Raw genomic sequence first — 24523 nt, 5'->3', positions numbered from 1 at the left:
AAGAGACAATTGTTTAGGAACAGATTCCAAGCTGAAGACACGAGTTTATTGAATGTCTGAGTGATTTGTATTCAAACACAGTTAAAAAACCACATAATCCACCAGTACATCCCAAACAGTTTACAACATGGAAGTCTCCAGTATTCATATAACATAGGTTACAAAAAAGAAAATGCAGCACCTAAATGTGAAGGTTATGTTCCACTTACATGATGCACAATTAGATTATCACTTCATGAAGAGTTGTAGGTCAAGTCAGAAGAATAAATTACTAAGATACAGTTTTATGAAAAGCTGGATTTCTATATTAATTTCCCTATCATTTAAAATATCTGCTCAGGCAAGAAAATACTCTTTCTAGTAAACAAATTATCTATTCTATGACCATCAGCTGTGTTGTTTAACATAAACTGCTGTGGAAATTCCCTTGAGAATTACATACGCAGCTGTACAGTGTTTTTTAAAAGTCTGTTTTCTTCAAACTACTTGTAGTTTTCCTAGTAAATGTAAGTAAACTACCATTTAACTACTGCTAGTTTTAATGGATTTGTCAAGAAGTGTAGCAGTGTCAAAGAGTACTGAAAGCAAAGAAGGTATTCAAATTTCTGGCATCTTTTGCTTGCAATGGGATTTTTTGGTATGAATTGGTTACATAACAGGAAGGAGACTGTAGTATTCTGAGAGAGAGTTGTATACCAGCAGTTGAGAAGTTTCTGTGTAAAATTGCTGTGGAGAACAGAAACTGATAATACCACACTTCTATTAAGAGCAGCTAAAATAGAACCTTTGTATTAATTCTTTTATCTAATTAGACACTCTAAAGAGATTATAATTAACAGTAGAAATAAAAGTATGCAAGTACCAAAACTGAGAAATAGCTCATATTCATAATTTTCAATAACAGAATTCTGGCTTTGAAGGCTGAAATTTCACTCAAAATACAAATAAAAATTCAATAATTCTACTATGGATTTCTGGAAAACAAAGTCTGCTTTTGCTAATTTAACCTATTAAATACAGCCTACTTTTACATCAATAAAAAGGTGTCAAACATCAAGCTGAGCAAAATTTGAAGCATTCTGAGCTTTCAAAAGTGACAACACTATTTTTACTTATTCCAGGCCTTAACTGATAAACAGTACCACTAAATTTAAAAAAAAATTAAATCATTTGCAGTTTACAATTAATTACACCTATTTGTTACTCAATACATCCTTTTAAAAATGGATTCTTTCATATTCTAAATGAAAATTTAAAGAGCTCTTTCTTGCCTGTCAGGCAAATTACTACTTGTGCAAATTTAAATACAGTACATTGACCTAATTTAACAGTGGACAGATAGCAAAAGAAGTGTTCAACAAAGCTGTTGCACACTAAGACTTTTTCAGTGTGCAGAGCAGGTCTACAATAAAGTGCTTCTCTTAACAAATTATTATTAATAGTAGTATATATAGGTGTTTACCTAGTTTTAAAGCTTAAATTCCTTAGTAAATGGTTTAGTCTCCCTGTACACCCCCAATCCCACAAGGCACATTTAAAACACAAGCAAAGCACTGACTGTGAAGGATTAAACTACAATTTAAGAAATTAGGTGGTAGTAAACTACTGACTAGGTTTGTAAACAGTACCATCCCATTCAGTCTCAATGTTCATGCATTATCAAAGTGAGTTTCTGTGGGAGCAGCTGCTGAACTCCAGATTTAACAATCAAGGCAGCTTTCTTAATAAAATGCTATTGTGCCTTAGTGTTTTGGTGTGGAATCCCACCTTTTTCATCACTTGAACAAAAAAATGTCACATTTGATGCATTTAAACCTGTGGCCTTAATTTACAGTTAACACAACTGATTAGGGGCTGGTTTAGATCTGTTTAGGTCTGGAGGTTTGTTTTAAATGTACGTGATGTTCACCTCGGTTGAACCTTGCAATGAAGTTGTGCTCAGTACTCTTAAGAGAAGGTTTTGGTTATGTTAAAACATAGCTGGCCTGTTCTTTGGAAGCCATAACTTTGACCTGATAAAAACTGACTTGATAGGAGTAATTGGCTTCTGTAAAACCAAAATGGCATGTAGGATAAAATTCAATAATTACTCTTTTCAGGTTCTTTTAAGACCAACTTTCTAAGTTTCTTAAAAAACAATGTTACAAACAAAGCCCATCACTGCAAGTGATCTCTTATATAAAATATTGAAATGGGACATACTTCCACAGATGTTTCACAGAAATTAAGTAATTCCACCCACATCAGACAGAGCTTACAAAAACGGTCCAAGTGCTCTCACAAGGTACACATAGCTAAACATTGCCTTCATACCACAGATGATGATGCTCTATGAGCAAGAGGCATTCCACTGCTTTTCAGAAAAAGATCACATTGAGTTCATTTTGTCTTTCTCAGCTCTTGCAGCAGAGCAAACAATACCAGAAGTATCAACACCAGAGCTCTAAGTTTTCCTCATTTGACATTCCAGTTTAGCGTTTGATCACCACCTGCTCATATGCTCCAGATCCTACTCTGAAAGTTTGAAAAAAGTTAGTTCAGTGTTAATTTAAATGGAAGCTAAATAGCAAGTATCACATATCAGCAAGTGTATTGTTTAAACAACCCAAGCAACAGCCCTCCCAACAAAACCAACCAAACAGCAAATACCAAACCAGCTAAATGTGAAGGGTAGAAAGCATTTGTCATTATTACCATGCCATGGAGTCACCTACTCTTTAATGCACAAAGATATTTTGTTGTACTACAGTCAAAATGAACAAAGAGTAATGTTACTGAACAAGAAATTACTCTTGGAATTCACTAGAATTTCCTAAGCATCAAATTTAGGGTACCCATCCCCACAGCTGTATCAGATGCAGCTAATACTCTTTATATACATTTATACATAAACAGGTTAATGTGTCTAAAAAACCCAGAAACTGATTGTCATCTTACATTAAGACACAAGAAAAACATGTTCAGTCTTTTGTTCACTCTGAATTGTAAACAAAACTCTCTCACCTCCCACATGACAGCCCATAGTGGGTGGTTTTCCACAGCAAATTGCAGTACTATGTAAAAAATTAATAGGGCAAGCTCTGCCTTAGTACAGTATTGTGCCTGGACTGTTCTGTCAGCTGCATTAGGACAGATCTCTGTGTGCTACAGGAGTGTGTTCTGTACCCTTTCATGTGATCCTGGACAGGTATTGGTGTGCCCAGCTTGCAGATGAGCCAGTTAATTTAACCATTAGTACATGCATGTATAAAATGCAATTATTTTACGATTTTCAACATGTTATCAACTGCCTTTATGCCTAAGTCCATAGTAATTGCTGAAATACTGAGGCTACTCTGATTTCTTCAGCTATAAATGTTGAGTTACATTGGACTGCAGAAACACGGTATTAGAACATATTCTTGCCTGGTTTTCATGGTTTCTCATCTGAAGATTAACACATTCAGGTCAAGTCATATATCACGATTGAAGAAGGTTTAGAGAAGAAAAAAAGGTCTCTGGTTCTAAACTATAAGATAACCTGAAGCAAATTATCAAAAGAGATTAGGGCTGCAAATAGTTGAAAAATGAACAAGCCATTGAAACAAGTAATGTAACAGGAAACAGGATTTGTGAGAAAAACTAAACCGAAGAAAAGGAGGCTTGTTATCAGGAAGATGTAACAGTTTGATACAATAAAGGCAGATGTGTAAAACACTTAAAATTTTCTTCCCACTCCAGAGTAACGTAATAAGGCTGTAGAGCTCCCATTTGAAACTGGTGTCTGTTTCCTGTGTCCACACTGAAACATAGCTTGTATCTGAAAACCTCTGAACTGAGACTCTTCAGAAACTCTGAAATTTATAATTCTTATGGCTGACACATCAGTTCTGTTTTGGAACTAATCTATGTGTCCTATTTTTAAAACTGACAATCTAGCTCTTTTGGTGCTTTTAAATGATACAGAATAGAAAGATACAAAGGAAAAGAATGTAGATACAGAATAACTGCTGTATAAGATGCATTTTTATTTAGTATTGCCTATGGATTAGTTGTTCAGGCTACATACCTGTTAGGTAGATGGTGGCTTCCAAAAGAAGTGCTTCCACCAGGGCCCACAAATAATCTTAAACCTTCTTCTAAAAGGCAAACGATTAAAATATGTTAGCTTTCCTTAATGTTGTCCTAGCTAAATCCAAGTAACTTTAAATCTACCCGTTTTGCAGCTGACACTTTCAGATGCAAATACTTTAGGTAATGAAGAACCAGCTTCATGGTGTAGGTTGGAGGATGTACCTTTGTCATAGATTTGCACCTGCTCTTTTAGGCTTAAAGTAATCATCTGGTAAAGCTCCCTGAGTCATGTAAGAGTATTTTCAATTTCTGGTAGATAAGATAAAGTAGAAAATGTAGCACAGTCCTTATTAATACAAACAACAGGGACTGTGAAGAGAGTGGTTTTCCTAAGACCTGTAATGTGCATAAATTTTCTGTAAGCTTCCTTATTTATCTCCATACCTTCTGCACTTGAGTCTAAACTGAAGTCTTGACTCTGGAGTATTTTTTCAACTATATCATCAGCATCAACTCTGGTAGCATCAACCCTCTTCAGCTGTGACTCCACAGAGTCTTGCTTTACAGGATGTCTGCAAAAATAAATATATTTGGCTCTTAGACATGATAAAGTAATTTACTGGTGCTAGATATGGCTTTCAGATGAAGTGTACCTGCATTGTTTTTCTGGTGGTGCTTCTTCAGTAGATGTATCAATATTAGCTTCAGTTACTTTTGGCTCAGTCTCTTCACATGGCTCTAGAATACTTCCAGTTCCTGTTGAGGTACTTCCAACTGAGGTACTCCCCACTGAGGTGTTTCTCCTGTGGCAGAGTTCAGACAGACTGGATGATCTAGAGTGACATGTGCTATATCCTGTTGGGAAAATGCAGGAAAGAGGGGTTAGGCTATGTTTTTGAGAGGCCAGGTCCATCCTGAAAGCAGAATCTGTTTTGTCTTCATATAAGGGACTTTCAAAAGGCCTATGAATGTATGTGCATACATCAACTAGAAACTGACTTCAGATTTTGTATTTTAGCACCTGCCACATTCTTTTTGTTCTAAGTAATTCCTGTTTATATCAGAACAATTAGAATGACAAATATCATCCCCTTCAGCTTTTAAAGCTCCATTTTTTTACTCATGGAAGAGGTAAAAATCTCATTCAGATATGTTAGTTGGAGGGAACAAAAGCAAAAGGCTGTCTTCCATCCAGTGAATCCAGTAAATTTTAAGAGGGAAAACATGTTACCATTGCCACACCTGAAACTTATAGGAAAAAGCTTTCCATGCAAACCCTTTTTAAAACATAAACTTATTTTCCACTGTCTAAGCCTGTGAAAGAAAAATAATCCCCAACAACTCATAACAAAATTGTGAACAGCTACCTGATAGTTTTGATTGCTGACTTGCATAGCTTGATGTTCTGGAATGTCCACATGCACCAAGTTCATCTGGGACTGAGGCACTCTTTGATGAGACATCTGCAACATGGGCAAGTCACACAGTGCTCCTAAAGCCAACTTTATTGCTACTTTGCCAGTAATCTTGATTAGATTCAAAAGTCACATTTCCCAGAGGGATTAGAGATTTGACACAGATTTTCTACAAACCTTTTGGAGATTCAAGTGCTGCAAAAATACCGTGCATGTTAATGAATATACATTCTTTAAAAAATAAAAATCATATTATGTATCTGAGCAAAACAGAGAGTACCATTGGGTTAGACAGATTTGTATGAAATGTATTTGTACATTTGTCTAGTGTCAATATTAAAGAAATGATCATTCTTCAGTATCATAGTAGAATGTTGGGCCAGATGTTTTCTGTCTGAAAAGCTAACCTGCTTAAAAACTTTGGCTGTGTTTGAAGCAGAAACTCACAAATCATGTAAGAAGGTTCCTTTGCAGGCCAACAGTCAGCATCCCTTTCAGATTTTGAACATCTTGAAACTATGAGACCAGTTATAAAAGCATTGAAAAATTAAGAGCATTATTCTATACCTGCTATACCCAGATGTGCTACTTTTAAGTTTTCTCCACCTTTCCTGTCTTCATGCAAAGACTCTGATTCTCCAGCAATTGCTATAGATGTTGCTGTGGAAGGAGGCCTGTAAGAAAAAGGTCGTTAAGATTTGCTGTACTTCTGTTGTAGTCCCTCCAAAGTGATCAGCACATAGTTTTCCTTTCAAATATGTTGGCATCATTCATACTGTGCATCAAGTTAACAGACCTACAGTTCTTTTCTGGAAACATGCTGCCTTTAGTCCCCCATTAAGGAAAACGAAAAAAAAATGAAGTTTTTGCTATTAAGCCTAAGGACATTTTACAGAATCAGTGTGCGCAGCCCTCTGAGGCTGGGGATCCTGGGAAAGGCTTTTCCTTTTCTGATGATTGGTGGAGTGATATGTCTTCAATTTGAAGTTGTTTCTTATTTTTCTAAGTGTATGAACCACAGGACAGTGTACACACTAAGAATATATGTAATTCAGTACTTAAAGGAATACATGAGAAGCTGTTAAGTTTAAAAAAACCCAATGTGCACAACAGTTGGCCCAGGTGGCTTCTGTCCTGTGACACAATCCTGGCTTTATCTCATCCCTGTCATAGAGCAGGAAATTATTCTGGGCTGATAACCCTCCCAACTCCTAATGAAAGGGCCTATGGCACCATCTCTATGTATTGCACTCTAAATTTTACCTTCTACAAAATCAAAAAGCATCATGTGTGACATAGTTCAAATTTTAATTCAATATTAAAAGCTTCTAATAGAGCTCAAGCGCTTGTTTGAGTTAATACCAAGACCCAAAGAGAGATCTTGTTTAAATTAATAAACTTCTTAGTTTGTATTTTGCTAGTGCAGAAGAAACTAATTGGAAAATGACAAAGTACAAGCAATCTCTTGAAAGCAAATTCAACCAAAAAACATTTCAAGATGTTACCTACAGGATGTTTTAATGCTTTGTTTTTTCTACATTGGGAACAGACTGTTGCCCTGCATACAAATGGGTATTTGCTGACATTTTTAGATTTGACGTGGTTAATAAATTAGTCACTGTCTTCATGTAGAGTAACACAGCACCTCTTAGGTTATGTTTGAAAGTAAAGAGAGAAAGAAAAAAGCACTTCTAGAAGTGGAGTGACTGTGTGACTTAACTACATAACATACTTTTGAAAGTAAGAACTGAATGGTTTCAGGGATGTCATCCCAGATCAAACCCCAAGCCTTCTAGGCTTCTTCATAAAATATGTAGTTGATGCCAGATTGTGAAACTCTTTTAAGGTTTATTTTTCCTTCTACAAAGGACATCTGGATTAGATAAGTTGTTTGTTCTGTTTGTGTTGAGAGTTTATGTTCCAGGAAATGGTTATATCACCAGTTTGGAAGAAAATGCCAAGTCTGAATAATTTGAGTAAGAGATTTTTTCCTAGGAACCCAGAAAGCTATTTAGGTACTAATTTCAACTCCTTCAGTACACTGCTTTGTTAGTATCCAAGACTAATGATTAGTTGCTTTTGAGGAATTGTTTATCAGTTCCAGTGATGTATTTGTTAGTAGGTCTGACTCTAAAGTAAATTGACTAAAGTTGTTCTGAAATAAAGGGGTGCTAAGTAACTTGGGATACAGAAAAGTTTTGCTCAATCAGACAAATTCAGATAATATCCCCTTGCTATTTATTCAGTAAGCACAAGATGAGATTCTACAGTTATTCAGTTATTCTTCTCATTAAATGTTAGTAGAAGAGAAAAGAAAGGACATTTAGTGATGCAAGGGGACATTGAAGAGTGCTGTGGAAAATCACCTAGGCCAGACTGGTACGAAACCACAGTACAACTATTATACTTCCTTAACTACAGATTAAGGACAATGAGGCCAAAGGATCCTCAACATATAGCAGTGCATTTTCCTAGCTACTTCCCCCTCAGATGTTTTTGCATCTTTTACTAAGCTGCATAATGTCTTTGCTAAGTAAATATCTGTAAGTGCTTTCTCTTGTACTAAGTCACACCATGCTTCTGTTGTTTGTTGGGTTTTTTTTGCAAATGAATATTTCAAAGTCATCTGAGACTTGTGAATAAAGGGTATAGCAGCACATTTTCCAGACACATGTATTAGTCAGATCACCCCATACCAAGTATATTTCTATAAGGTTGCTTCAGGAACAGTTTCCCTGAAGTGTTTTTTCTTTTTTTTTTACATTACAGATGTACAGGTGAGTATTCTGTGCTTGATGCCAAGTACCTACAGCAAGAACTATGACACTTCTACTGGCAATTTTACCATGTTAGTCATTATTCACCTACCATTTCATTTTTTGTGTTTTTTTTTTTAAATACTGTTGCCAGATTGCAGAGATGTACAAACACAAATTAGAAGTGTGATTCTCAACACGGAATGTATGATCAAAACACCACCCCACAGAGATTTTTTACAAACTTACGTTTTAAAGCATGGGTCTCCAGACATCAGCTGCATGTTGATCAAAACCTACACATTAAGAAAACAGAATCCATCATAAGAAAAACAAATTGTTTGTGACACATACGTGGTCATGTAAATAAGTTATATGTGCCACAAATGTTATATTTAAGGAAAATAAAATGCCATAGTCACACATGCAGAAAACAACATCATTTGTCTTAGGCATACAAACAACATGAAGTGTTGTAAAGTAACATAGTTACACGTACAAGATTCTGAAAAAGACACATATATCAAGGAAAAACTTAGAATTATTAATAATTAAGATGGCTTCAAGGGAAAAACAGAGCCAAGAAACCTAAAACCTGAATGATCAAACAGAACATTGTTTAGAGCAGTGGGTGCTGAAGTATGTTCAGCAAACTGCTGGCTCTCAGTGTGGGTTGTGCTAACATCAGAGACAGCAAAAGCACACAGGGTAAATAAGCCACAGGACACAGTACATTGAAAGCTTGTTAGGCTGGCCAAAGCCATCCATTACAAGTGTTCTGGACAGTCTGTGACTGTCAGATCACCAAGTCCATGCACAGACCGTATACTGAATAATATGGAAAAATTTATCCCGGTGTCCCAGTAGGAAAAAAAAATTTAAAATAACTTGAAACAATCTCAACGTAATTTTTTTTTAGGTTTATGGGGCTTATTCAGTTTTTTTAACTCCCTGGACTAAGGGAAGAGGATGTCAGAGTGGGTGTCTTGCAAGAATTCTCCCCAGCTGTTACAGTGATTAGTATCAAATAGAAAACAGGAAGATCCCAGGAGTCATCCCAGGTACTCAAGGTGGCTTGTACATATATAAGCCAACTAATAGATTCACTCTCAGAAAGATGCAGAGAAGGTTGTCCAGTCTCAAAGATACCATACATTAACTTGTTCATTTTTCAGCTCCCCTTAGACTAGGAACACCTTCTAAAAGCTTTTCTTTTACAGCTACCCAACTCCATTTCAAGATAGGGCAAATTATATTTTTGACTGCATGGAATTTAATGATTGTCTCTAAACAACACTTGCGGTTTTACTTCAAATAGATTTCCTTCCAGAAAGAGGTTCCGCAAATAAGTTTTAAATTTCATTAAGCGCTTAATAATAGCATTTGTTCTCTGCTTTATTACTTTAAGTATGATAAAGGAAAGAAATTACCTTGAGAATGGAGTTGTCTTGTCTTGTATTTTTGGTATCATAACCTTCCAGTAAACAGCGACGAGTGGTATTTCCCGATCCAGCAAATTCTGCTAGATTTAGATCTGCAAATCCCAGCTGTTAAGAGAAGATGACAATTAGTAGTAAGCATTTGGCTAAATGAAAGTACTTGCTAATTGCACATTGAGAACCATTCAATAGCAGTTTCGTTCAACTACGTATAAGAGAATGCCCGTTTAAGGGAATGGACCAAGGCAAAAAGCAGAAAACAAACCCAGAAAAAATTCAGCATAGTTGTATTTTCAGTTAAAAATTTAAAGTGCCAAGAGAGAAAAAGAAGGAGGAGAGTTTTCTTTATCATTTTATGCAAATGTTTACTTTTACTAACCCTTTCCGCATACCAGCCCGAAAGAAAAATGTTTTGGTGGTATAACATATTATAATACTTACAAAACACTTGTAATTATAATTATAATAATACTTATTAATTAAATTATTATTTTTAATACTTATTAAACACACTGATTGAAAGTTCCAACAGCACTGTGTCACTATAATGTACATTATGAAGTCATAGGTGTTATTCTGGAATAACTATTCTGGAATTACTGTACTATTAAGTAACTATTAAGTAACTATTCTGGAATTACTGTACTATTATATAAGTACTATTCTGGAATTACTGTAAAAGGGCATAAAATGGCAAGAAAGAAAAGCTTATCTGTAGGCAAAATTAGCTATATCTCAATTTACCTTTGCATATGCCTTTCCTCCTTTTAATTCCTAGAAGAAAAAAAAAGGAAAAAAAACCCATACCATTAAGCCATTAAATATACTGATTCAGGATTTTTCTTTTTTTTTTTTTTAGAAAAACAGGTATTAATCTTTATTTTGAAATATCTCCCCATACATTTGCTAGACTATGCTGTTGTCATTTAATATTCATAATGCCTTTGGAGCTTTGGAGCAGGCCAGCAAGACACTGTTGTCTTGAAGAGAGGAATGGCAAATGCCCAGTGCCAGCTGGCATTGGGCTCTTACAAAGTTTGGCCCCAAAGGTAGGACATACTGCATGCAAAATTCTGGTTCTTAGCGCAGTTCAAGGCTTCTAAGCTTACTACTGCTTGCTGGAAGTATCAATCAAGAGCTAATTTTATAAACACTGAAGAGAAATTTCTTTTCTGCCCTGCTGGAAAAAGGGTTTTCTTCAATAAAAACGTAAAACCCACATAGATTAGTTAAAGTAAAGTAAGTAATAAGATTACTACAATATTTTGACTAAAGGAATACCTGGTGTGACTGCAGCTAAAATTTGCTTTATTAAGTTTATCAGACATTCAAAAATTAATACTAAACAAAGGAAGAATGTGCAAGGAAGGAGGAGAGGAGGGGGAAAAAAGCTGCTTACCTTCCGTACAGACACCCTGCAAGTGCAAGTATCCAGAACCCCTGTTGTGGCACTGGCACTGATCTTACACATAAAGAAGAACTTTTTCTTCCAGCGGACACAGTTTGCCTGTACTACTTCCCTGCAAGTAGAGAGCATATGCTCAGTGTTAGCTGCACATCCACTCAGAGCCACACACTGCAATAAGACAGCTCAAGAACAAACACTGGTTCCACTCTTTGTAGAATGGCCACTTCATGCAAATTCTGGTCCAAGGTGTGAATAATAACAATAATCCCCCATTCTGCACTCAGCAGTGTAGCATGACTAATAACTGCTTCAAGCCTTGAACACAGTATTAAACCCCCAGAAGAGTTCAACAGCCATGTGTTTTCTCAGATGAATGGGATGAATTTCTCAGATGAATTTCTGCAGTTTGCCTCAGGAGAGTGAAGTCTTCCTGAACATCAGCTCCTAGGCTGCTGAGCTTTGCAATGTGCTGGAGACAGCATCTTTGACACGCAGTTTTTCAGTTCAGAGAAAAGGAGCGTCATACAAGTAAAACTACATAAATTTGAGGCCTGGAAGAGTAGAAAGGAGATGATGTGCAATAACCAGACCCAAAGTAATGCACTGGGGGAAAATGAGAATTGCAGCTACATACTGTGAGCTTGTCATTTGAGAGCAAAATAAGCTGATACATCTGAAGGGATCTGTTACTCACAGGAGGATAACAATCTGACAGTATGATGCAGTGAGAAAAAGGCAGGATGAAGGATGCTTTCAGTTATGAATGTCATTTTATAAGGCTCAGACAGAAGACATTTTGTTTGGGTAATTCTGTCCAAGAACAGACTCCAAAATGAAAAGGTACAGGGAGGACAACTGGAAAATCCCTGTATCTTATAAGAAAAAAAAAAACCAACTGATAATTTCTTCTGTCAGTCTAACCACTGAAGTACCATCTTCACATATAAACATATGTCTCCTTTTTCCTCTTCCATTTTCCTAATACATAAATTCCTATGTTTTATACTAACTGACAGCAGCTTATTAGAAAGTCTTTAGCAGATAGAATCCTATGGTTCTTCAGAAGCTGGAGCCAGAGTTCATCATGTGTATGGAAAAATGAAGAATTGCAGGGCGCTCACAAAAGCTCCCTTTGCTGTGCTGGTGAGACTGCCAGCTCCAGGGCTCACAGGCACTGTGACTTCCTAAGGTGGGAATAAATCAGCCAGCCTAAAATGAGTCAGTGTAATGACCACAACAGACTAACAGATTCTAATGATACAACACTGAGTCACATTCAGGCATGTGACCTGGAAGGAACATGCTCTGTAAACACCATGATCTAGTCTTTATCTGGGATGTTTTACATTGCAAACTTTCCTGGATTGTGGGAAAAAAAGAATCCCATCCTGCTGTCATGTGAGTTATTTAAATATACAAAAGAACCAGAATTCAAAAAAGGCAAATTACAAACAGTCACATCTCTTTTGAAACAGGCTCAGAAGTTTACAAGAAGGCATCATGTAAAATTCAGCTTTAAAAGGGATAATAACTGCTAACATTTGTGACGCATATAAAACACTTCCACTAAATTGAAAGAGTTCACTTGTCATCCATAAAGGTCAGAAAATCCTTTCTCATTACATCTGTTTGTTGCTGAAGCAGGACAGCAGTCATCATCATCATCCTTCCCACCCTTTCCTTGTCACCCAGGACACCACTGGCTCTACCAATAACAGCATCACTTCTGCTGCTATTCATCATTTCACTAAGTTCTTGGAGTGTTTTTGCTTCTGTAACATTTCCAATTAATAATAATGATACTTTTTTCCACTGAAAAAGTGTTTTTATAAACTCAGAGTCAAAGTGATGTGCCAAAATCTTGGTACTACTCAGTATAATGGTTCAAGTTGTTTCTGCTTCTCAGAACAGCCTTCTGTCTCTACAGCAAAGTCAAAGGAGCTGCACATTCTACAGTTACAGTGTTCCAGACATCACTCACATTGTCGCAAAAGATAATGCAGTGAACATGAAATGCATTTTTGCTTGCAAATGCAAGAGAAATATAAGTAACATCTGCTTGAGAAATGTAAGTATCCTTAAAACCTTGAAGGACTTTGAATTTATTTCAACATACCAATACTACTATATGGGTATAATGGTTGAAGTAAGGAAGATAGCACAAATCCCCTCTGCTTCTGATAGACTCAGTCCACTCATATCACAGGCCAGGATTTGCAAACAAGAAGCAGAAGTGGCAGTAAAAAGGCTTCAGTTGTGGATACTGATGGTCTGATTTTTCTAAAAATAAAATCAAAAACAGGAATCCTGCTTCCTTCTCATAAGGATGTCAGAAAAAAAGTATCATTCGTTTCTTTCACTGGTATATAAATCACAAGATATTTGAAAAATGTGTACACAATTTAAAAAAAACAGCCAACAAACCAAACAAAAAACTAAACAAAAAAACCCCACCAAAACCCAACCTACTGCCTCTATTTCCACTAAACAGTTCTTCTGATTCCACTATATAAAAGAAAAAATTGATCTATTTTAACTCAGGATTTATTTTTTTTTGTACAGAGGAGTACCATCTAGCTATTCCCATTGTGCTGAAAAAAGATCAAATAATCAGAACATTCAACTTCAACAGTAACATCTAAGTTTATAAGATTCTTAGTTAAGTGCCAGGCCTTTAGAAAATAAACAGCTGTATTGATTGGCTGCTATGGAAATGAACCCAGATAACTTCTGGCAGCTATTGCTGTGCTGCAGCACGCTGGCGAGAGCTTTCCGTTCTGAGTCAGTTTCCTATGAGCCTCCCCGTCACTTTACCACATGCAAAGCAAAACCAGTTGTTTTCTTAATCAAAATGTATCTTAGTTACCAAGATGCACTGGAATACATAGTAGGCTGTAGTGCTTTGGTGTAATTGAATAAATGCTGTCAAGTAGTAACCAAGAATAAATTCAATAAACAGATACTGTAGGATAAAATTACTCCAAACTATAGTGTGTCACTATTTTTTCTTTAGAGGGACAATTTCACATTGACTCAATTTCAAATGCAAGATTTAAGCTGTAATCAAGTCCTTATTTGTAGATGTTTTGTATAATGTACACAATCGCCTCTTAAAATGTTGAATAAAAGTATTGTATTTTTCTTCTGATACACAACAGAGAAAAAAAGTAAATTCAAATAATAGACAACAAATCTTAATCCAGTCACCTCCTCATCCTAAAGTGTTACAAGTGATGGACTTCTTTTTAATGTTCATCTGATTGTTCATTTCCATATGGATTAAATCTAAGAATGATGGCTTGTTCCAGCAAATAGCTACAAACACAAAAATATATCACTTTTAAGGACCTTCAGTGTCATGGGGAAAATCCCTTCTTGCTAAATGGAAAAGCTTTAGCATGAGAAGTTCTGAAATAAAGAAGCCAAAACGCATTGTGGACATTTACCAAAACACTGTGTTCCATTAATCAGAAAATTTAATTTATTTAACAGCCTATTAGGATCTTTATCTATATGGGGATGATTATGTTAAACTGCTTGTGTTGGTAGTGCAATTACTTTAGATTTATTGGTCACCAAAGAAACAGTAAATTGGGATCATTGTTTTAGGATACCATTCAGTCTGTATTCACATGAAAATACTTTCAGAACTACTTTTGGATTCAGCTGGGTCAGTACACTTCTTTATGTCAAAGAAAGTGGTATTTGCTAATACATCTTGCAGCTTGTGAACAGAACATGAGTTATCTACTCGCTGTAAATACTGTGAAAAAACAGCTTTTTCACTACATGAGGTAAATGAGAATATTATTATTGTCTTTTAAAGCCGGTAATTTGATGAGAGAGTCACCTGAGTTTTGCTTGTTTATTTTAGCAGAAGATCTCTCATGTTGATAAGATGGCCTAAGAGAAGCGAGGCCGCTGCAGCTGCGCCGGTCAGCCGCGAGCAGCAGCCAGGCCGAGGAGGTTCCCGGGAAGCGCCGCTCCCAGCGCACGCAGCCGGCCCCCAGCCTGCACCCACAGCCTTCGCACCGCTGGGGCTGAGCGGCACACAGCTCAGCTGCTCCGTCTGTGTGCTAGACACAGCCACACACAGAGACCTGTGTATGGCTCCCAGGCTGTGCCACCTGCTCACAGTCCAGCTCCGTCCCCGAGTGCATTTGCTCCAGGCGCCGGCCCCACAGGCGCGGGGGTCTCTGATTGCTGGTCCCACCCCAGTGGCTGGCGTTTGCTGTGACCCGTGTGGGCTCTCCAGGTGCTGGCTCCCAAGTGCTCTGGCCCACAATCCCTGGGCAGCTGCTGGCACAACTGACACACAGGGCCCGTGAGCCACAGTCCCTCTCCCATGGCATAAGCGGGCTCACTCTGGCCTCTCCTGTGCTGGCAGCCCTGTGACACTCTTGACTCCAGCTGCTGGCACTCAGACATCCCCCACCCCACCATGCACACGGAACAGAGAGCCCTTCCCCAGGAAAGGCACAGTGTTCTTCAACAGGAAGATCAGCAGACATTACTAATTAGAAACAGATTAGACAAATGTAGCAACCAGCAAACTATTTACATCTGATTGGCCCTTTATCCCCTTAACTCCCTATTTTCCCCCACACTTGTTCCTCCTCAAACTCATGCCTTCCTCCACCTTTAGTTCCTCCCCAAATTGTCCCATGATAAGCCTCTTGCCTTGTATCCCATGATGTGTCTCGTAGGGAGCATCCCCCTCAATCCAAAACATGCTTTAGTTTTAGTTCAATGTTATGGGTTTCCTGCCTGGACAATGGGGCTAAGGGTCTCCTGGGACAGCCCTGGGAGGGGCCCAGAGAGGGTGTCCCCTTGTCCAAGCCCATAATTTCAGTTCCCCACCTGTGTGTCCCTGAGTTTGTGTAGATGGGCTTTGATGGGCTGATGGTTCTGTGACAGGACTGGGAATAGCTGGAGCTGAGTTTTATGTTAGGCCCTCCACCCTCCCCTGCCTTTGCTGACTGCACTCATTTGTGGGTGTGCAAATGGACTTCTATCACCTAAAGCTTCCTTTGATCGATCCCCCTTTGAATAAAGTTAATACAGGTAGCTCTGTCCTTCTGATAAAAATACAGTATTTAGTAGCCTGGAGTTACTTTTAGTGGAGAAAATAGTCTTCTAAAATGGGAGCAATATCCCATTCATATAGATATTTTATATATGTACTTTTCAATATATCTAACATCTTCTGCAGAAAGCTGGAACACTTAACAAAGGCCAGTGTCACCTTACAGACAGGAATTAAAGCATTAACCTACAATCTAACAGTGTAGCCACACTATCAGTGGCTTCAGGTTCAGGTACTGGAAGATTCAACCTTTCCTAGGCTATCTTTAATATTAGGAAGGTATTGTTGGATATAGAGTTCTCATTTATACTATACATTAGCACAGAAGGCTTTGGCATGCAAGCGTTGAGTAATTTCTTGCACTCCTCCTACCCAAAATCTACTGGTATGTAAAATTTATGCCATGTCATAGTTGAGGGAAATATACAGGTACCCAGTCCTGGAGCAGTACTAAGCTACATTTTAAATTGTTCTCCAATAACCAAAATGCTAAATTTAGGCTTCAAATAGAAAAGTGCATCACTTGAAGTGCTCAGAGCATGAGCTCCAAAATACATGCTGTAGCAATAAGCTTATGCAAAGCTTTAATGTATTTCTTGATTTAGGAACAAATTTAGTTTACTTTTGCTTTAATATTCTGCTTCCCCCATGCCCGAGGCATATAAGATGATGCATTTTCTCCAACAAAACCATATTTTCCTAAGTATTGCTACAAAACTGAACAAAACAAGTAATTTACAAACAGAGCTTCAATGGTTCACAAATTTCAGGACTAAGCAAACAGCTGGCTCTGCAGGAAGAGCTCCACTTGTTTACAGTGCACAGCTCCCCAGTTAATTTGCTGTTACTACATGCAAAATTTGAACAGAGTAATCATTTTCTATTCCACATGTTTTTACTCATAATAAAACAGGTTACATTTTTAACTAACAGCATTTCATGTCAACAGCTTCTTATAAAATATGTATAAATTGATTGTGGATGAAAAACTGCTGGTTACAGGCAAATGCAGAGACCTAGAAGAGAATAAGCACTGTGAAGGGTAAACTGCATTAGAAGACTGTAGTCAGCAAGTCAGAGGAAACTGAACATCTGAGACTGCAGTGTGCTTGGTTTTGGGGCCTTCTTGGCAGAAGACTGATGAACTGAAGCAAGTCTAAGGGTGTGAAATGAGGGTCTGGAGTAAGGGATGAATTCTTTTCTGATGCAGGAGAATTTGGAAACATGGGATTTTTACAATCTGACGAGGTGAAGGAAGATCTAATTGCCATCTACAGTCATCTCTACTAAGTTAGAAGATGGAGCCAGGCATTACTTAGTGAGGAACAGAGAAAGGAAAAGAGGCAAAACCAAGGTAAGTTCCAGTAAAATAAGGGAAAAATGCTCACAGTAGAAGTGAACAGCAGGGCAGGTTGTCTACAAGGACTGGCATCTCCATTATTGCAGATTTTTTAAAGCTTTCAGGACAAAGCTCTGAGCTTCCTGATTCAACTGAAATTAGTCTTGCTTCAGCAGGCAGCTGGACTGTGTGATCTCTTGTATTATCCTTCACCCTAAATGAATCTGTGAACAGAAATAGTCCTTAAAATATGAAGGCAATCAGGTGCTATGGTACTTGCAAATGGCAAGTTTATGGCAGGAAAATACTGTACTTCATGAACTGTGCTGAGGTCAGGGGAAAAAAAGCCAACAAAGCAACACCAGTTCTTCTAAATCCAAGTGCCAGTTCTGTGTAAGGCAGGCACCTTAAGCATGAAAGCTTTTCCCACTGTCTCTCCCTCTTTAACAGATGTCTATCATGTATCTCTTCTCAAACATTTTTTGTGACAAGTTAGCTGTTGATACATCTCTTATCAGTTCTTACAATTACAGTTAGGGAAGTCTCCCAAGACTGAGCCCTTTTTATATCTGCAATAAGCAGTTACACCCCATGCAAAGAGCAGACTGTACAAATATTTTCCTCTACTCTATCCTAAAGATAAACCCTTCAAAACTAATATTATATTCTTTACTCCTCTGATTAATTCTTTGTTTTTTTCTCAACCGTATTTTTTTAATCAGTTTACATTTTACTGTAACTATTAATGAAAGGAAAAGTACAAAGAAATGACATGTTGAGAAGTTGTATTTTGTGTAGAGAAGTTCTCCTTCTCACCTTTTCCACCCTACAGAGGACAGCGTCTCCAAGTTTCTTAACCAACTATCTCTTCACAACCGAGGGAACATTAAGTGGACATTTGAGAATCTGAAAAAAGCAACTACAAAACTGCAAGGTAGGACTTTTATCCCACTGCCAATACTCCTCACAGTACTTGAAAACTTATTTTGTTTCAAGTTCCCCAGCTGCAAATCCAGTTACAGTTGAAAAACCTATTAGAAGTAGCATTTTCCAGCTCTGAAGACTGTCTGCAAGATTCATACATCATGCAGGAAGATTAAAGTGATGGGGACGCTGATTCCATGTGACAGGTATGTTTAACAAGTGCTGTCATTTAAAAAGAGTTAGCTAAGCTGTGTTACTATCAGGAGAGTTTCTCTCTTTCAAACGCAATAGCAGCAATCAGGAAAAGAATGGTAAAAAGACAGCTTGAAGAATCCAGTGAGGCAGAAGGAGGTGGTCATGCATCACTAGAAGGAAGAAGGACTTATCTGGCAGATGAGAAGTCAATTTCTTCAGAAAACAATTACATGTTCTAGCCTGTACCTGTTAGGAATAGGAATATATTCATGCATGATCTCTCAAGACTTCCCCTCAGGACTCAAGAGGGTACATAAAAAACCCACCACATTTCTGAAATCTGTTGGAAAATAAAATTATTTGATGAAGAGCTTATAGCTCTTGGCCACCTTGAATCTCTGGCTGTCACATATTGCAATCATAATCAGCTTCTTATTTTAGAATGTTGTTGTGTAAAAGAAAGAAGATAGAAACATCAGCAGTCTAAATTGTCAGAAATCAGATCTGAAAGGAAGGGGAATATGACCAAGCTGAAGGCTGCAGTCAGAAGAACACACCAACCAGAACAACTCCTCTTCTTGAGTGGGGTACAGCTGGAAACCAAGCTAAAAATGGAACTAGCAGGCTTACAGCTCCTGTAGCCTCAGTCGATAGAGCATTGAAAGTACACCCTCAAGAAATCAGATCCTGATTCCCAAAATTTCTTGGATTTCCTCATATTCCATCTGTTCATTTACTGCTGATTGAGCAACAGCTCAGCCTATGAGCCTCAGTTATCTGCTCTAGGGACCTATTAATTTTTGATTCAGCCTGTTAAAATGAGTGCAATTGCAGAAAGCCTATACTTGCTATATATTTATATCTACATTAGAATGGCCATGAATAAATATGCTTAGAATTTAGTCAAGTCTATACCTTAAAATAGTGGTTTTTTCGGTTCAAAGTATTCATAGGTGTAATTTCTGCCCCGAGATAATCTTGTGTCCTTTCATGGTGCATTTGCCATTATGTGCACACTATTTTATGACCAGGCAGTATATAGATACACAGTATCCTGTAATCTGCACATGTGTAGTGTATTAATGTATCCAATTTCAAAGAGAGATCTAATGTCATTGGCCCGGGGAAAGGTAGAAAGATGCCTTGCCACACAGGAAATGAGGCTTAAGCCAGGAAAATTTCCTAAATGAAAGTGAGGTTTATTAGCATAACTTTGCATACATCCACAGTCTACTGGCTGAAAATCTGGCCTTGATTCTAAAACACAATGGTAAAGATCCAGAAATCGTGCTAGAAAGCAATTTCAAAAAGGAGAGGCAGGAATTACACTGTATGGCTGATTGTGAGTTTGCTGAAACAACCAAACTGAGCCTCCCCCTTTCCACAACACCCTTCAAGATTTTCCCTGGTTTAGAGTCAAAGCTTACAGCACTTTCATTCTTGCCAGAATTCCAAGGTCCTGCTCTTGCAGAAACTCTCAAACATTTTTACCAGTTTAAACAGCGCTGCCACTTGGCTGGTCAATGTTCTTGGATAAAAACTTTATTTGACACTACTAGATTACTTTAAAAGTCAATATTCTTGTCCAGTAATTAAACAGTTGGTGTTATAATCCAGAATTTTCTTTTCCCACAGTAAGGAGACACAGATGTGCATAGGGATGTTTCAAACAGACGTTTTCTAATTGGAGTTCTAAAAAAGTATATGCAAACACAAAAATGCAGAGTGATGTGGTTTCTGTTTACACACCAGCCAGATCACTGTGTACTGCACTATACACGCTGGTTTCACCTGGTCACAGAATTTCTGTACACTTCAGGCACACATCTGTGGGAGCCAGAAAAGTAACTGGACTGTGACAAGTCTCCAGTAGCATGCCCATGTCTCATAATGTATTTCTTAGGTAGCTCTTTCTCAGCAAAGATCTGAGAAGTGAAAAAACCTTACTTTTCAGTAGCTTGAACTTTTATCAGTCTTCTTTCCATCTCACTTCAGTGATCAAAGGGATGATGAAGGTACCACATTGCTTGCAGGATCAGCACTTTAATCATTCATACAGCATGATCCATAGAGGACTGACAAGACACTCACTTGAAACTGTTTTCATGACAACTTGCTACATACACATGGGCCCCGATTCCAAGGCAACTGCTGCCCTGGGTTTTTATGACATTCTTCTCTGTGAGTAGCCTTTGGAAATAAAATGCTAATAATGTTAGGGTGGTTTATAGACCATTGGTTGGACTTTTTTTTTTACTTTCTAAGGCAAGAGGCAACAGGGTATTGGTCTGTATGGGCGCCAACTTGAGAACTTTATAACTTCTCCCTAAACAATTATAGTTAACTAGACCTCAGTGAGTAACAAAAATAAAGCTAGTGAGAAAACGGAGTCAGTTTCCCCCTGTGTTATAAAATTTTTTTGAATGAGTTCGTCTATAACTTTCAGAAACAATAGAATTCTTTGAATATCTTTTCTACAGCTAAAAAGATCAGTACTCTAGGGATATAACTGTCAGCTCACAGTGAAACTAACAAAGGCATGCAACTAGAAGATTATGGCCATCAGAAAGTTTGCAACTGATAAGTTTTGAAATACTACCGCTCTGGTGTAAACCTAATTTCCTCCTTATTTATTCAGCCCTTTGCTGAATCACAACTTTGAAAATTCATCTGTTAATTCTTAAGCCAAAAGCAAAGGCACTCCCTAAACTGGCACTGAAGGATCACTGCAGAAGAATTCTTTACCTCCCTACCAGTATACTCAAACATTCTCAGCAGGAATGAGTTACACTCACAGGCATCTTGACATACCAGCATTTGTTCCATTGCTGTTAGTTTTTAAGCCATAGCTTAAAAGAGCTTAAAAACCCCAGAAAAAGAAAATGGAAGAATTTCATAGCTTCAGCTCCAACACCATTTTTTACATCAGTTGCCCTACACACGCCACATCCTACCACACACATTTGACTCTAATGAACCATTCAGAAAGATATGAATGCAGGCTTTCAAGCATTTAATTTTAGTGTCACAAACAGGCAAGGCACAAAAGACTAAGATCACCACAATGTGTCAAAACCATCTGCTCAGCTGAAAGCAAGTCCTTGGAAATAGACATCCTGTCCAGAAGATGTATGTCAGCCCGTGGAAATGACTTCAAGGCAATACGGGCTGGAGCAGGACAGTAATGGCACATTAGTGCCTGAATCACGATTGTTATCATCATCATCTATTACTTATGAAGTCGTTCACAAGAAAAACGTTCAAGAAAGACACGAAATGAGATCAGAGCACTGATGACTTGAACAACTTCCAACCATACAGAAGAAAAAATTGTCTTCAATTATACGTGCTAGTATAATGGAATGGTTAAATAAGGAGGTTGTAGGCCAAAGTTCCATTTCTATTCCTTCTCCCTGATTAATTTAATTTACAGAATCAAAAGCAGATAATTTAGAAAGCTCTGTAACAACAGTATTTTACTAAGAAAATAAATGAATATTCATTGATTTGTTACTGTCTTCTCCCATAATTCTACATTTTCCAGTAAATTCTTTTTAAAATAATATTAAAATAAAATAATAACTGATACAACAAGAACAAGTGTAATGGGAGGGGAAATCTCCTCCTCCCCAGACCTGAAGCCACATCACACACCCTTCCTATTGACAAGGTTCTGCCTCTGCCAGGTACTTGGAAAAAATTAATACACTAGCCCTCTGTTTACCCATTGCCACCCATGGATCAGGGAGCCACTGTCACAACGGATGACTGCTCCATTGCTGAGGCACAATTGAAGGAAAAGAATGAGGAAAAAAGACATCTGCCTTGCACTTGCACTGCAGAACTGACCATGACCTGAGCACTTAAGAGGAAAAACTGAGGACTTTTCCATGGACCTTAGCTCTCCATGTAAATAGCCGCAGAATGAAACACAGCAAGCCAGTGTTCAATAATCAAACAATAAGGTCGCACGACTCAGAGGGGACTCACAGCTCAGACTACAGGCTTGGGGACAAGAAATTCTCCCCTCCTGTTACCCATCCGCTCAGCGGTTCCAGCATTACGGCACAAGAGACCCGTTTCTCTGGGACAACCCTCATCACTCAGGGATTCCTCTCCTCTGTTACTCCGTGTTTAGGAGCCTCAGTATTTATTTTGCAACGTTACTACTCCAGGCAGCGAGCAGCCACGCAGACGAGGAGTTCCTGCTACCACATGTGTTCTCTCGCCGTTGATGCTGGCAAAGCAGGCGAGACGAGAAGGCGGCCAGCCTGCCCGGTGCCACGCCGTGCCACAGGAGCTTCCCCTTCGGCGAGGGGAGCGGCGAGCAGCGCGGCCGCAGCTGCCGGGAGCCCCAGGGCAGCCACCGCTCCTTTCCCCGGGCCGCCGCCCGCCTGCCCGCCGGCGCGAACCGGCTGAGCCCCGGGCTCGCCGTGGGAGCCGAGGAGCGGGCGGAGGGGCTGCGGAGGCGGCCGCGCTTCCCCTGCTCTCGGGGGGACGCGGGCTCTAGCCGAGCCCGTCGGACGAGGGCGGCCGCGGCCCGCCCGGGGCTGCCTGCGTGGGGCGGGCGGCCCGGCAGCCCCCGCCTGGCGACTCCCGGAGGCACCTACCGGGAGGACTCCCCGCTGAAGCTGCCCCCGTCCAGCAGCCGCACCTTGCAGAAGAGGATGCCGTTGACGAAGGGCACGGAGGAAAGCTCGTCCAGTTCAAGCTCCACGCGGAACTTGAACTTCTTCTTCTTCATCATGATGAAGGCCATGGGCTAGGGGCTTCCCGGGGGCCGCCCCCACGGCAGCTCCGCTCCGGCCACCCTGCTCCGCTCCGCTCCCATGCCCGGGGCGAGGGCGGGACGGGCCGGAGCGGCGGCCGCTGCCAGCTCAGCCCCTGCCGGCCGCGGCGCTCCCGGCCAGCGCTTACATGGCAGCCGGCGCCTCCCTTTCAAACCCGCCCGCCTCCGCTCCGCCCGCCGCCGGCAGCCGCGGCCGGGGCCATTGGCGAGCGCTGCCGCCGAGGGCTCGAACGTCGGCGTGCGGTTTCCCGGAGAAGTTGGCCCGGGCCGGGAGGCTACTGAACAAGGCTGTTCAATAACGGGAGCTCGGCGTGCCGCTCCCCACGCCCCGCACGGTGCCCGCAGCAGTGACGTGGCCGCGCCCCGGCCGAGCGGGGCTTGTGCAGCCCGGCCCGGCAGCTCCCCCGCCTCGCAGGGACCCCGCTGGCGCGGGGGCGCGTCCCAGGAGCGGAAACCCCCTGTGCTGCTCACGGCTCCTCATTTAGACGGCAGGAACGTAACAAAGCGGCGTTCAGGCGTCGACATTTCAACTCTGAATTCAGTTTCCTTCTGCTTTAATTTAGGGGTCGCGTACAGCCGTTCAACCTGTAATTTACAACCAGCGCCGCTTCTGCTACAAGCAACAGATGCTCACGGTCTCGTAGAGAAGGAGAGTGTACACATCTGTGTTTACATCTAAGAACAGTCCTGTGGCGTAGATTATTACGGCAACATACACGCGACTCTCTTGTTTAATGTATAGCTCAACACCAGCTTATGCTCTCTAGGGAACAGCTTTGTCTTAAAAACCATCCCAGGAGGTTTGAACATCAAGCAAGCTCCGAGCAGCCTCCATCAGCAGAGCAGTTTCCTCTTTACAGCATTGCATAAGGAACACACAGCATGTCTTCCCACAGCCAAGCACTTACTCACATGGTAAGAACAAGAACTCGTAAGACTACATATGCAGTGTGATCTGCCCCGTAATCTTCTTGCAGTTCGTGGAAGTAGAGCTGCCCCTCATTCAGTATAAATACATAGAAATGCATTTTTCATAGAATACATAGCTGATGAATCCAGGTAGCACAAATAATATGCAGCTAAGTATGTCAGAATGTCCCCAACTGTCCTGTAGCATAA

General features: G+C 39.7%; 1 protein-coding gene across 4 annotated transcripts; it reads right to left on the bottom strand.

Moving 5' to 3' along the window:
• Positions 1-24: 24 nt before the first annotated feature.
• Positions 25-24523, bottom strand: FAM102B (family with sequence similarity 102 member B). Of its 4 annotated transcripts, none has more exons than XM_038144627.1 (12): positions 24317-24523; positions 11063-11183; positions 10408-10437; positions 9655-9771; positions 8474-8520; positions 6036-6142; positions 5646-5663; positions 5421-5516; positions 4707-4908; positions 4498-4625; positions 4049-4118; positions 25-2514 (listed from the first exon to the last, which is right to left on the bottom strand). In XM_038144627.1, the coding sequence occupies exons 1-12, from the start codon at positions 24430-24432 to the stop codon at positions 2472-2474; spliced, it is 1095 nt and encodes a 364-aa protein (XP_038000555.1). In that variant the 5' UTR covers positions 24433-24523; the 3' UTR covers positions 25-2471. The 4 variants fall into 4 exon arrangements, with proteins under 4 accessions (XP_038000555.1, XP_038000554.1, XP_038000556.1 ...); XM_038144626.1 differs by lacking the exon at positions 24317-24523 and adding an exon at positions 23226-24306; XM_038144628.1 differs by lacking the exon at positions 24317-24523 and adding an exon at positions 23270-24305.

The sequence above is a fragment of the Motacilla alba genome, chromosome 8 (assembly GCF_015832195.1).
Source record: "Motacilla alba alba isolate MOTALB_02 chromosome 8, Motacilla_alba_V1.0_pri, whole genome shotgun sequence".
In the NCBI taxonomy this organism is placed as follows: domain Eukaryota; kingdom Metazoa; phylum Chordata; class Aves; order Passeriformes; family Motacillidae; genus Motacilla; species Motacilla alba.
Note: the sequence above shows the minus strand (reverse complement) of the source record. Positions and strands in the feature narration are given on the sequence as shown.